Source organism: Colius striatus, chromosome 21 (genome assembly GCF_028858725.1).
Source record: "Colius striatus isolate bColStr4 chromosome 21, bColStr4.1.hap1, whole genome shotgun sequence".
Classification (NCBI taxonomy): domain Eukaryota; kingdom Metazoa; phylum Chordata; class Aves; order Coliiformes; family Coliidae; genus Colius; species Colius striatus.
Window position 1 is genome coordinate 5,026,416 of NC_084779.1, and position 13,993 is coordinate 5,040,408.

General features: G+C 38.9%; 1 protein-coding gene across 3 annotated transcripts in view; it reads right to left on the minus strand.

The window, feature by feature from the left end:
• Positions 1 to 13,993, minus strand: part of PRDM2 (PR/SET domain 2) — a 63,815-nt gene that overhangs the window by 14,547 nt on the left and 35,275 nt on the right. For all 3 annotated transcript variants that reach the window (XR_009820210.1, XM_062013077.1, XM_062013078.1), the window contains exons 7-8: positions 5,600 to 5,710; positions 659 to 5,033 (exon numbers count right to left, since the gene is read on the minus strand). Coding sequence is in view for 2 of the 3 variants with exons in the window: in XM_062013077.1 (XP_061869061.1) it covers positions 659 to 5,033; positions 5,600 to 5,710 (4,486 nt within the window). In the remaining variant the exon portion in view is untranslated. The remainder of the gene's footprint in view (positions 1 to 658; positions 5,034 to 5,599; positions 5,711 to 13,993) is intronic.

The following is a 13,993-nucleotide window of genomic DNA, read 5'->3' on the forward strand; positions in this document are numbered from 1 at the left end:
AATTATAAAATTTGCTGACACTGAACCAGAAGAGTGTGACACTTGCAACAAATTTACATGTTCATGTAACTTCTTACACGTCTATTTCCCTTGTATCATTTAACAACCCGATTCAATCAGTACACACATACATTTCAAGTAATTTTTGGGGTTTCTTTTATATGATATGCAGAGAATGCTTTTTATTAAAAACCAACAATGCAAGTTATTTCAAGTGAGTAAAAAACTGCAGTCATGATTTTTGGTTTGAGCAAACCACCATAAACTAAATCCAGAATGATTGCAGGCCACCCACATGTGTTAGATATCAAACACAAGGTCAGTGTCTCCAATAACATGAAGTTTAATGACATCAAGTTTATTTGCACTCAGGTACTGACATTTTCTCTTTTTTTTTTTGTTTCTCTCCAGAGTTTTCAGTTCAGTTTATAATTAAAGACATTCTCTATACAAATTATATATCATTTCATGACAACATGATAAAATGCATCAAGCATGTACATCATACTTCAGCACAACTGAGCTACTTAACCGCTCTCCAGGAAATGCAACCTTCCTTTTATTTAAGTATGAGAAACTCAGGAAAAAAAAGACCAGAACTGGCTAAACAGTAAGCAACGTGTTTCTGTGCTGTTGCAACTTCAAATGAAACGCTTACCTGAAATCTTTTAGCTCTTGCTTTGTACTGCTTTCATCTCTTTTGTTTTCTGCCGCCTCTGCGTTTGCCGCCTGCTGCAGGCTTCTTGTGATAGGTCCTCCAATCCTCTCTCTAGACTTTACAGTGAATCTGTCTGCCTTTTTCTTACTTGCCACAGCAGACTTGCTTGGCAAAACAGCTTTATTATTCCTTTGTATTCTGACGTGCAATTTCCGGGACGCTTTGCTTGAGATTCCAGAGGAACTGTTCTTGGCGACCACCTTAGTCTTTTTCCCATCCACGTGGGACATTTTGGACACCCTTACAGGACTAGAGTTCCTCAGTGATGAAGACGAATTTGGCTTTTTAGATCGGATGGAAGGTACAAATTTCACGTTTTGTTTCGATTTGAAGGATGCAGAGGGAAGCTGGATCTGGGCAGGTCCTGAGGTTCGGGCTCTTGTCTTGCCCAAGTGAGGCTGCATGCCCTGCATTTTGATTTCTGCATCTGCTGTCCGCCTGCGCTGGCTGCTGCCTTTTTCACTGCTTGCAGGTGAAGAGCTCGCACTTTTTTTTGAAGCATTCTTTTTAGAGGAGGGAGAGATTGGTTTTTTGGGACAGCTGTATGACGCGTGTTTGTTCAGACTTCCAATGTAAGTAAACTCTCTGTTACAGTAGGGGCAGATGTGAGGGTCTGACTCGGAGGGGTTGTTTTTGAACTCTGCCTTCTGCTGGGCAGATTTCTTTTTTTGCAAGATAGCTTTCTGGACAAGCTGGTTTTTCTTTTTCAATGCACTTATTTTGAGTTTATTTGAAGACATTTTGCTAATCTCAACGTTGAAATTCAGTCTTTTAGGCTGACCCATCCGTCTGAAGGCATTCTTGCCAGGGCCGGCTATAACCACCATGCCATTCTTAGGCTGCACTGTCTGTTTCAGTGGTACTGGATTTTTTTTAGGTGTGTATCTCTTTTTATCACTGGCAGATGCACAAGCCAGTATGTGTTTGTGTAACTCTGGCATGTTGTCGACGCTCTTCCCGCACTTTGTGCATCGAATGGCAGTAGTAAAAGTCTGTGGAATATTGTGGGTGGTGAAGTTTGTGGCAGTAACTCCAATACCCATAGGATTACGATGGTGATACTGAAATGGAGGTGGTTTAAAGCTTGGGTAGTGTTGATTGAGGCCCATACGAACATCTGGATCTTTAGATTTGACTCCAGAAGCCATTATTTTTATAGTAGTATAAAGCTCTTCAGAGGAATCATTTAGATCCTCATCTTCCTCCTCTTTAGAAGGTTCCAGAGAATCTTCTGGCAGGCTCTGCATGTGCTCCACATTTGCCTTACTGGGGTCAGTAAAATTCTGGGGTCTTAAAGTCCCACTTTCAAACTCATGGTGTGTGCATTCTTTGTCTGGATGGAGATCCCGCTGGTGCTGTTGCAAATTGCACAAAAAAGCAAATTCCTTTTTACAGACTGAGCAAACAAAGATATTTCCTACTCCATGAAGCAGAAAGCGATGCTCTGACAAGTCTGTTTTATCCCTAAAAAGCTGTACACAGAATTCACATTTGAAGGGCCATTCCTCAGCATGAATGGATAAATGCTTCGTTAGGTCTTTAATGGAAAGAAAAGGTGACTCACAGACATTGCACACAAAGCTTTTGTTGAATGTTTCCTGCACTACTCCGGATTCATTTGAAGTATGAGCATCTTCTCTTGTTTTCTGTTGCTCACTTTCAGCTTCTTCCTGTTTTATCACAGGGAGAGTATTTTCAAGATTATCAGCAGAGGAAACAACAGAAGAAACTACAGAAAGGGGAGGTGGAGATGGAGATGAAGAGGATGAAGAGGAGGAGAAAGAAGAGGAAGAGGAGGAAGAAGAGGAGGAAGAGAGTGTAGGAGGACCAGGTGAAGCAGCAGAAATAAGAGGTTCACCAGAAGGAACAGGAGATGGAGAAGGAGAAACTGTAGGTGAAAGAACTGGTAGTGGGGACTGAGTAGTAGTGTTAGAAAGTGGTGATGGACAAGAAGAAGTGTTAGTGGCACTGGCAGAGACATCTGGAATCGGTAATGGCATGGTTGGAAGAAGGGGAGGAGGTGACGTAGCAACCGTTAACACAGGCGGGCAGGGTGGCGGGGAAGGTGGGTTGGTTGGTGTTAGCAAAGGAGGCAGCTGGCACACGGAAGGTGCAGCAGATGCCTGTGGCATGGGGGAAACAGAGGAACTAAGGGGCTGTGTGTCAACTGAAGACGATGCAGATGGACTAGGATCCATGTCGGGTTCTGCCTGAGGCTCCAGGGATTTGCTTGGGCTCGCGCTACTGTTCACATCCAGTGTGCTGTCTGTGTCTGCCTCCGTTCCATTGTACTCATTCAACAGAACCTTCTGTAACATGCAAGTGGTCGGCTTCTTCTTCTTACTGCCACTACAAGTTGGTTGTATGGAATTTTCTTTATATTCCCTAACTTCAGCATCACTGCCAGGCTTCTTATGCACACTCAAATCTAAAACAGATTCCCAGGGAACTTGATTCTTATTTTTGACATCAGACCTTTGTTTCACACCACTAGATAAATCCAGTGGCTGCTGGTTGCACACACTGCCAAAAGCCGGAGCTGCTGTCCAGTCTTTTGATACTTTATAGTCTTCAAAGCAAAGAGGGCTCAAAGTCTCTTTTTCCTCCCTTCCAGTCAAGCTCCAAGCAGGTGAATTGCCATGGCTTTCTAACTTTGGCATTTTTGAACTCCGAATATTATCATTCCACACAGTTTTTCCCTCACCTGATTTGACAAAGTCTCGAAGTACTGGACTGTGCTGTGGAGAACTGGGAGGAGAGCTGGTCCTTCTTTTAAATCTGCTGGATACTGGAGGCAAAATAGGTGATGATGTAACAGAAGGTCCTAGTTTAGAGATTTCACCTGATGGAGTTATCTTACTGTCCTGTGTCTGAAGAAGCTGTTTTAATTTTGATGACAAATAAACACCTTTTTCTTTATGAAAAGGTAAGCTTTCTGTTGAAATGCTAAGAGGAAGATTTAAAGAACTAGTAGGAGTTATAGGTTCTGGGTCTATTTCAGTTTTTATTTTTGGTATAAGAGGAGGGCTGGCAGTTCTCCTCTTTTTGGATTCATTGCTCCCACTGCTAGAGGGTTCCTTGGGAGGTTCACTCACATGAGTCTGTGTAACCTTTAAATTGGGGGAAATTTCCACTGTGACCGGACTGATTATACAGTTCAGTCCATACAAGTCTGCAGAGTTGGACTCCATCTGAATCACATCACAATTGCTAGTGCTGCTGTTGGACTGAATTTTACCGTCAATGTAATAATTTAAGTTTTCAGAGATATTGCTGGAAATATCCATAATATAGACATCATCTACTTCACCTTCCTCTTCTATTTCTGTACTTGCTATATACACACTCTGGACTGGTGGGGCCTGCTCTGTCTGAAGTGGTGGCTCTTCAGTAAAGAATCCTTTTCTCCTGACCCCTTTGGGGATAAGATGACGCTCATGAACCCTACGCTGATGCCTTCGCATGTTGGTGTGAGTTCCAAAAACCTTTTTGCAGTATTTGCATGGATGCAATTCTTTGGGCTCCTTATTTTCCTCAGCAAAAGCGGAGTTGGACACTTCTTGGGCAACCTTCTCAGAATCCAAGACAACCGAGTCTTGCACAAGACTGGAAACATTCAGGTCATCCTTAAGACCATCATCTACAATAAGCTGGTTATCAGCAATGTTTTCCAAGTGTTGTGATGACGTTAGTGTTAAGAACGGTTTCCTTTTTGGCCCGGCCTCATGCCGTCGCTCATGTCTTCGCCTGTTAATTTGAGTACCAAAGGCTTTCCCACAGTACCGACACTTGAAAGCGTGGTTGATGGTAGATATATGGATGTGCATGTGGCGTTCAAGTCCTTGCTTTGTTGTAAACTTCCTCTCGCAATGCTGACAGGGAAACATGAACGTTTCCTGAACGTCACCATTTGATTCACCTCTCACCTTTGGAATTTTCATGACAACTTTTTTCTTTGGGGAGCTTTCTGGAGATTCTTCTGAGGTACTCTTTTGCTCTTCCATAGAGTCTAACTTTTCTTCACATATCAAAGGCATCTCAGCATCTTCTTTAGGCATATTGATATCTTCTATCTCCTCATCATCATCTTCCTCATCTTCATCATCCTCCTCATCTTCATCATCATCTAAATCATCTGAAGCACAGTTTATTGCTTCTCCTTGTTTGTCTTCAGTTACCATTTGTGGTTCACTGGTAGGACTGGGGATCATCAGCTTTGGAAGTACATCTTGATTTACCATTTCCTGAATCACCGCTGTTTGCTCCAGGGATAGGACAGCAGAAACAGTAGGTGTTTCATCTTCCTCTTTATGACCTGATACACAGAAGTATGAAAAGAAAAGCATGAGACACTTTTACAAAACACTTCAAAGACTGCTACACCTTTCTTCTACCACAACATACTCTAACATTTATGATCCAACACAATACCATCACTTACCACTATTGTGATTCTGTACTGAGAACAATCCTGTATTCAGAAATCTCCATTTTGGAACTTCAGAAAAGTACAGGCAACTGCCTGTACTTAACAGAGAATCTTTGGACTGAGCACTGTGGCCAAGAAACCCAGAACAAACTGAAGAGTATCAGAACATCTCAAGAAACTCTCAAAAAAACCACTTTGCTGCCAGTTCACACAATGTTGAGTAAAAATGGTTGCATGTATAGAGCAAGAAGTTCCTTTCCATTCCCTAGCACAAGACACCTGGAACAGCGATGCACATGTTGTGCAAGCAAAAAGGGACAACAGAGTGAAGGACTGGAAGAGTTATGGGTCAAAAGAAGTTCAAGAAAAGAAGCATCAAAGTAATCAGTACCTACACAGAAATTCAAACATTCTTGGTTACAAAGAAAAAGATCTGATACTTGAGAACTCACCCTCCTTAGAATCCTTCATATCTGCAGAAGTAGAATCCAAATCAGCCTTTTTCTGTTTAGTATCTGCTGCCTTCTTTCCTTTATTTTTACCTTCCTGAGTCTTTTTCTTTCCTGGGGAGAAAAAGCCCAACATTATTCCTGTTCAAAAAAAAAACAAGTCATTTTTCCATTTTGAGTGGTAGAATTAAACCACTCAGCTCTGGAATAAAACACACTTCTGTAGAAACTGTGTTTTCCTAAGGAACACAAAAGACAGATCAGTAAAGAGGACAGCAGTTAGATTAAGCAACAAGTCTCTGAAGCCCAGCAGAAATTCAAAGTAAAGGTAAAAATGAGTTTTTAAAAACCTCAGACTCCAAAATAATTTACTCACTTTCAAAGTAAGAACAGACTAACAGAAACATATTGTCCAGAATGAGCCAGCTTACATCATGCAGCTACCCAATACAGTAATAGTCATATGAAGGTATCTCACAAAACTATATGGAAAATATGAAGTGTCTTCATATACTATTAATTCTTCATGTTAATTAGAAGACCTTATGAAATAGAAACCCACAGTGGTTTGTATGAACGTTCTGAATAATGACTTGAAAAGAGTTATAATAAAAGCAACAATGTAATAACATTGAGAAGACCAAAAGCAGCATGATCTTGACCAACAAGGTAAAGACAGTAAAAACAAATTAGATGAACCTGGGTAACAGTAAAATACAAAGGTGTTTCATCATGTCCACCGACACAAACAAGTTTGCTAATGCTTTCTGTCAGCAAAACGAAGAGGCATGCATTAGTCGTACAGGATGAGGAACAGATTAAAGACTGAATCAATGGGATGAGACGTAGAGACCTTGAAAATGTTATTTACCAATGAACTACAAAGTTGTAATGTTAATTTTTTTTTATCTTAAAGATTCAGTCTTATTTTATACAGAAATTCTAATATGGACTGTGTAATAACAAATTAGACTTTAAAGCCCTCCAATTAATTTCACTGGGAAGACCATATTCTCCATACAGAACAGTTATTTTGTATGTAACAACAGAGGTGGAGACACCAGTCTCCTCTGAAAGGTCACACTTTTACCTGCCACCCTCTTGGGAACAAGAATTGTCCAGAAGCAGCAATCCAAAATTCTCCTTTGCTTCCACTAACACACAATCTTTTTAAGGCACTGATCCAAAGACTCAAACATGCATCACAATACACCTTAGAAGCAACATAACAATTTATGTTAAATACAATGTATTTGAGTGCCAGAACCCTTTAAAAACCATCACCAAATGATAAGCAGTCTGTAAAAAAAAAGACCAACATCAGTACCTTGACTTAAATGACAAAACTCTGGATTCATCTCTCACCTCTGCAGGTGAGATCAGAAACAACAAAGAAAAGATTGGCCCCTCTCATCCAAGCCAAACTTGGCCATGGTTAGAGATGATATTTTACTAGACGATGCTGCAGATAAAAGTTCCTGAGTAGTTCTACATCTAATTCTACAGCAGCACTGAAATTCAATATGATGACAGGTTACTGTAAAAACCTTCAAAACCAGGACCAAATTAATTCTTTTTTATAGCAAGACTGGAAATATATTGTGCTCTTTAAAGTGTGAGCCAAAGTACGTAAAAGCAACAACAAAATTCAGTCTCAAGTGCTAAAGCTTGCACAGGCTTTCCAAAATGTCATCCATTTATAGAACATACAATTTATAGTACCTCAAATCCAATTATTATCTGGGAAATCACTAGAACAGCAGGATTTGTATGCAAAATTCAGCTAAGTCACATGGTTCCTTATGCGACTGAAAGAAAGAAGATCAATTGCCAGTTCTCCTGCCACAGTCACAAAAAAAATGAAAATATGCAACCTGCTCACGATGCAGCTGGAAATGTTTCAAGTTTATGGTCTTTAAGCATGAACCTTCTCTTCAAATGTGTTTATCTGGCATCTACTTTCCCCTACTCAGAACAGTGAGGAAAACTGCTTGCACGCATACAGAATTTGAGATGCATCAAATCAATTTCCAACACGTACCAACAGGAGACATTGAGCAATTTTTAATGGTTTCCTTTTACCAGCTTTAGCTTGTTCATTTTCTAAGTTGCTGCTTTCTTGTTGAAGGTTAAAAGAATCCACTACACAGGAATGGCGATGACTGTCCCAGATGCCTCCATTTCATGGCCCTGAACGTTCAATAAGCAGATGCCCAGGAAAAGAATTTAACAGAGTAATAGTAAAGCGATACTTCATGGGTTTGCTCTCCCAGCTTTCACATACAGAGACTTCAGGAACTTTTAAAGATGCTTAATAGCTTTTGATTGAGAATTCACCGAGGAAAGTCAAGTCTAAGTGCCCTCTAAACTCACGTAAACCTGAAAGATTCGCACTGTTTTCTTCCTATAGATTTCCAATGAAAAACACAATCTACTATTCTGATATAAAAGATGCCAACAACTAGCCCAAGGTCTTCATTTTCACAGAACAACAGAATCTTAAGGGTTGGAAGGGAAGATGTCAAGAACTAACAGAAGCCAGCAGGAGAGGCAAAATGCCTCAGAATACAGAACCTGGTGGAAGCCTGAGTATAAGTACACACGTGCACTTACCATCAGGTTCCTGAAGGGTCCTACATGGCTGCTACTGCCAGCTGGCTCCTCCACTTGGTCTAAACAAGAAAGATACAGGAATGAAACACAGGGAAAGTGAAATGAAAACAATGACAAAAGAATAAAATGAAGAGCAGAATTTAATATATGTGGATGTGCATTAAAAGAATTGCAAAAGAAAGATGTAAAGGAAAATGAATGAAAGAAGCAGATGGAAAGCAGCTACTTGTCTACAGTGACAAAGGTCAAAAGAAGAAGGCATCAATTTGTCTTGCAACTTAATTTTTAAATATGGTTGCTTTTTCTCCCCTTCACTGATGCTGCAGATAGGTCAGCACAAGCATTGTCTGCCTTTACAACACCTATACAACATCTAGCACAACAACTGCAGCGACAGGCACCTTGCTGCCAATGCCTGGATAATTGGCTGATGCAGTAGTCCCACTCATTTCAGAGGAGTTCAGATGACAACAAGAGTAAGAATTTTAAAAAGAGAAATCATCTATATTTGCCCATACTTAATTTTATTGATCATCTCAAAACAATCTGCAGTTATGTGCACTCGTATTTTTGCTGTTAACCAAAATACTAATGGAACTATAAAACCTCTAAGCTATTTCTGGGCGATGGGTAAAGGATGCTCAGATGCCAGAAAGAAGTTAAACAGAGTCTTTCCATAAACTTGGAGCTGAAGTCTATAATTAAATGTTGCTAAATTGTACAAGACACTATTATCTTTAATAACCTTTAGTGCAGCACAAAACGTGCTCACAGTTAAGGTCATAAAGTAAGGAGGACACTCACACACCTGATGTCAAACACTGTTTTGTCACTTATAAGAAATATGACAGATAGACATTTGCCTCCCCAGAACTCTTGGGTTAATAAGTGAACAGAATTACTGGTATGAGTTTCCAGTATTCCTTTGAAATTTGTGGTCAATGACTACCTGCAGCCCAGAAACACATCTTAAGCAACAGCATGGCTGGAGTAAAGTACCACAAATGCTCGCTCCAATCTCCCAAAAAACAGTAGAGAAGCTACCTCAGAGTCCTTGGAAAAGTGTACTTAGAGCACAGACAACTGCAGCCACCTTGAGAGGTTACAGCTAAAGAAAAAAGGACAAATTTGAATACTATACACTGACAGCGACCACCACATGGTTCCATGACACAAACTGTCGTGTCACAATACATTTGCTAGTCAAAACCCTTTGGGATTGGCTCAGGTTAGTGACATTTTGCATCAGTCCCATGCAGTAGGTGCTACTGTTCTGTAAATCAAACTTGAGATTATTTTTGTCTCCTATTAATTTTTTTTTCAAATCAGCTTTTTGCCAGTGGAGAGAATGAAATAAAGATTAAGTGTATATATAAGCTAAAAAAAGAAAACTCATCAGAAGACAACTGCAAGATCATTTCCACACTATTCTGATTAATGAATTCTAGAATACTGATGGAACTTGATTTTTAATTTGAGAAACAGTTTACTGTGCACCAGAATTCCTCTGTTCCTGTATCCAGAATACTGGTAGATGTGATACTTCTCAAAGTAAATTCTTTAAACCTTTAGACATCTGTAAAAATCTGACTAATTGTTTGTTCTGGAAGACAGGCTAGAAAAAAATGAATGCCTTTTACACACAAAAAAAAGCCATCCAAAATAACCTCATACATTGCTCAAAAAAATTAAATCCAAGTTGTGTTGGCTGAAGGAGCAAGAAAAAAAAATGCAGAAATATGTTGGAGTGACTTCTTCGAACCTCAGCCAACTGTGACTGTCACAGCACAAATATTAAAGACTTTACATAAATAGAATTGATTAAACAGTAAAGTAACTTAAGCACTAAAAGAAGGTACTGAATTCAAAATGAAGAGATGAATGTTAAAGGCTGTTCTTTCCACACATTCTCTTCTGTTAGCATTTAAGTGCCTTCATTTGACTTTTTATTTTATTCCACCATTAGCTATGGTTCATTACATACTCAAAACTTGTTTAAAAAACCTTTCCATTATTATCTACCACCACCTGCTAAAACTGCAAAGCCAAATCATAAACTACTTGAGTAAAGAAATGGCAACATAACCTGTGTGTTCAGAGCTGCTTACACTCTGAGAACACCTAAGAACTTTTAACATTTAGGGAAAGCTGGTAGGTACTATATGCCTCATACATATAAACACAGGTATATGAGGATTATTCTATAATCACAGGGATTACAGAAGTTTGCTGAAAACATGACCTCAAACCCACAAGGTTCTGCAAATATTTTATTTAAAGATGTAAGCACAGCCACATATCAAAGTATACACTCTGAGTTCACTGCATGGTTATTCATTCATTTGTGAAGAGGGGCTGCATGTTAAGCTCTGCAGACAAACCTCCACCATATTACTGTGTCAAAGAATATTTGACTTGCAGTATTCACCACCTCATAGCCTATGGTTATTATAAATAAGTTTTAAATTGCTGTCCAAAGTTCTAAGTGATCTGGGATAGGTAAGGTTATTCCACTAAGTTGTTTAAAATATCACACTGCAAATTATTGGAGAAATAGGAAAGTAAAAATAGTAGGGATGAGTCACAAAGCTAGTAAACATTAGTCTAGGAAAAGAAAAAAATACAACCTTGAGAAGAAAAAAACCTCAGTAATTCTGCTTTACTAAAACAAAGTTACTTAAATATTATGCCATCAACTTCTAATATTTCTTACATAATAGTACCGTTAACACAAACAACATACCAAAGCTCCTTTTAACTACTTGAATTTAAATATTGCTTTGAAACTTGATTAGAGCAAGCTTAGCTGAAAAACTCTGAAGTCTACTTCTGAACATACACACGTTTGCCTGTCTTTTGAACTCAAGAGCTTCCAACTTGAAACAAAACACAAAACCATTGCTTACCAAATAATTTGGGGGGAAACACTCTTGTACTGGCCAAAAAAGAAATGCTGCAGAATGCAACAGGATGGCTCTGAGGCCCCAAGGCTCAGATATTCAAGTGCTGCCGTAGAATAGCTTTGGTAGTAGACGTGGGGTTTTTTTTCTATACTAGGAGCATTTTCTAGATTGGCTATAGAGATGCTCTTCTTGATGGGCATGCGCACATAAACTCCTTTTTAACATCCTCTGACAAAGTTTCTCCCCTGGGTAGGAAGGTACCTACTGCTCTGATTCAAAAATCCAGACTGAGTATGACAACGTTAACCAATTTCTCCATTGTACGTGACTAAATCTTTCTAAAACTGAACACTAAAAACCAAGGTGAGAAGTATGTAAAAGCAGCACTATTTTTTCCCCAACATTCTAGCAATTTTAAGGATGAAATCAAGCCACACAATGCACAGCTCAATTTTTGGAAACAAACATTCAAGAGGCTGTCAATGAAATCTGAATGGCTACATATACAGTATCATTAAAAGAGCCACGAGAATAATTAAGACTACCAAAGATCTTAATTCTGTATTGTCAATCTGCCCAAACATAATATAACAATGTTAAAGGTGGACAGGGCTAATAGATAGACCTGTCTACTTCAGGAAAAAAAACATCTTGGAAGTAATCTATAGCCAAAGTCCCATCCTTGTACTACAAACCTGGACACTCAGGGTATGCCAGCCTCACCCCTGTCTGCTCGACTGCTTCCTCCACAGCTAGGGGCTCACATTATCTGTCAGGCCTTGTGCTTAGCACAACCCTGACATTGTTCTTAGGACAAAGACTTGACAGGGCACTGCACTTGAACTGTTTGCAGCCCCCCTCTGTAATTGACCACTCTTGTTTTGGTTCAGCTCTCCACATCCTTTCATTACAGGCTGGCAGGAGAGACAAAAGCAGTGCATGCATGCACAGTCTGCCCTGCAACAGGTTCACCTGTGTCAAGCCATACTGAAGGTCTCCAGGAGGGATTTTTCAAAAGCAAAAGTTAAAGCAGCAAGGTCACTGAAGAGAATATAATTCAAAACTCAATGTCTGAGTACTACTATTGCTGTTTGAAGACCACAAACAACAGCGATAGAGACAAAAGGCTGCTTGACATCAAGAATAAAAGCTGATGCAGCAAGCAAAGGTTCCTCTGCAATTTTTTCCTTTTAAGCTGATACAATAGAAGGAGAAGAAGAGAATAAGAATGGAAGACTTCACAGTAATTCTATTAGTATCAAACTGCCTGTTTTATAAACGTTGCTGCACATGAACCATCTCTTCACATACAAACAGTAGCATTTTCATCACTGCATTTTCCAACTAGATTATAAATGTTGCAATAAAGTCTTGCCTTGGGATGATATTTTCATATACCTGGAGACAGATGCACATACACCTAACTGTATACAGATATTAAAACATGTTTGTACCAAGCACTAAAAAATCCATTTTGCAGAAAAGAAATAGAGCAGTGCATTTACACAGACTGTTAACATGACATTTGCATAACAGATTAACTTGTTGCCATGGAAAATATAAGAAAATTCTGAGCTGAGCTATTTAAAACACCAAGTTCTGCAAATGTTTGGCAAAACCTCCACTTTAATGATGGTACAGAAGATCATGTTACTATCTTACCACAAACTTCTTAAATTATCTAATAATCACTACAAAAAATGTTAGCATGGCATCATCAGGTATGCCACGCCAATATAAAGAAATGACCCAACAGTTCACAAGAAGCAAAAGAGAATATATTGCCATTATATGGAGTCCTTCATGAGCCCAGAAAAGCTTAGCTGAAGCCATTCACAAAACTCAGATACACAGACAAAACCACCCTGTTTAGGCTGAAAAATCTTACAAATGGGAAGCCACAAAAACTGAAATAAGAATTGTTTCCAGTCTTCATCCAGGTCATGTTTTATAAATTTTGTTATTAAAGGGCATAATGGGACATAGAGAGGCAAAAAGTAGTTTGTTACCCATCTGCAATAGTATGCCATCCCCATTTGCAGCATCTCATTCAAATCCTTCATAAGAATTAAAGTTACAGGTTCTGAATAACCTGAGCATAAATCATAGGAAGTCTCGTTTATACACCAGAAGACTTACTCATCCATAATGACTTAAGTAGTACAGAATGTCACCTAACAATTACAAAGTATGGCAAACATCCATGGGGTTTAATTCTGTGCAATTTTAACCCACACAAGAGCTGTGATGAAACAATTAAGTGTAAATAATTAAACATAGAGCATTTATCTTAGCAAGATATAATAATGTTATTTTTGCCCCTATGCCAACGTTTCTAAAACTAAAATAGCAGATACCAAATACACAAACATGCAATCAGACTTGCTCTAGAAATTCTCAATTATTCAATGTAGTTGGGTATTTCTGCCTCCTACCCTCCCTAACAAACCAACCTCCCACCTTTCACTACGAATTCCTAGCAAGTTACTTCATAGCTAACCACAGTCACCATTGACACAGCCAACCAATACAGAAAATAGGATCATGAAGATATAACATGCATTTTGACAGCATCACCAGCAAGATAATGCAAATGAAGTAACTCCTGCAACTACCTGTACTATAAAGTTTAAAATGATTGCTATTAGATCATTCTGCCTTTATCTGTATTAAATAACTCAAATATTTGTCATGATCCTATTTGGATCACTAAACATTTGAGAGGGTTAGATCAAAAATACCTAGATTTTTTTTGCTAAGTTATCTTTACCCATAACTACTTAGGACTTCACCTGTCATTTTATTCTGCTATTTGACAAACTAGGTATGTTCAAACTCAGTACTGGTCATACCAATTAAGTGATATTTAAAAAAAAGGGAG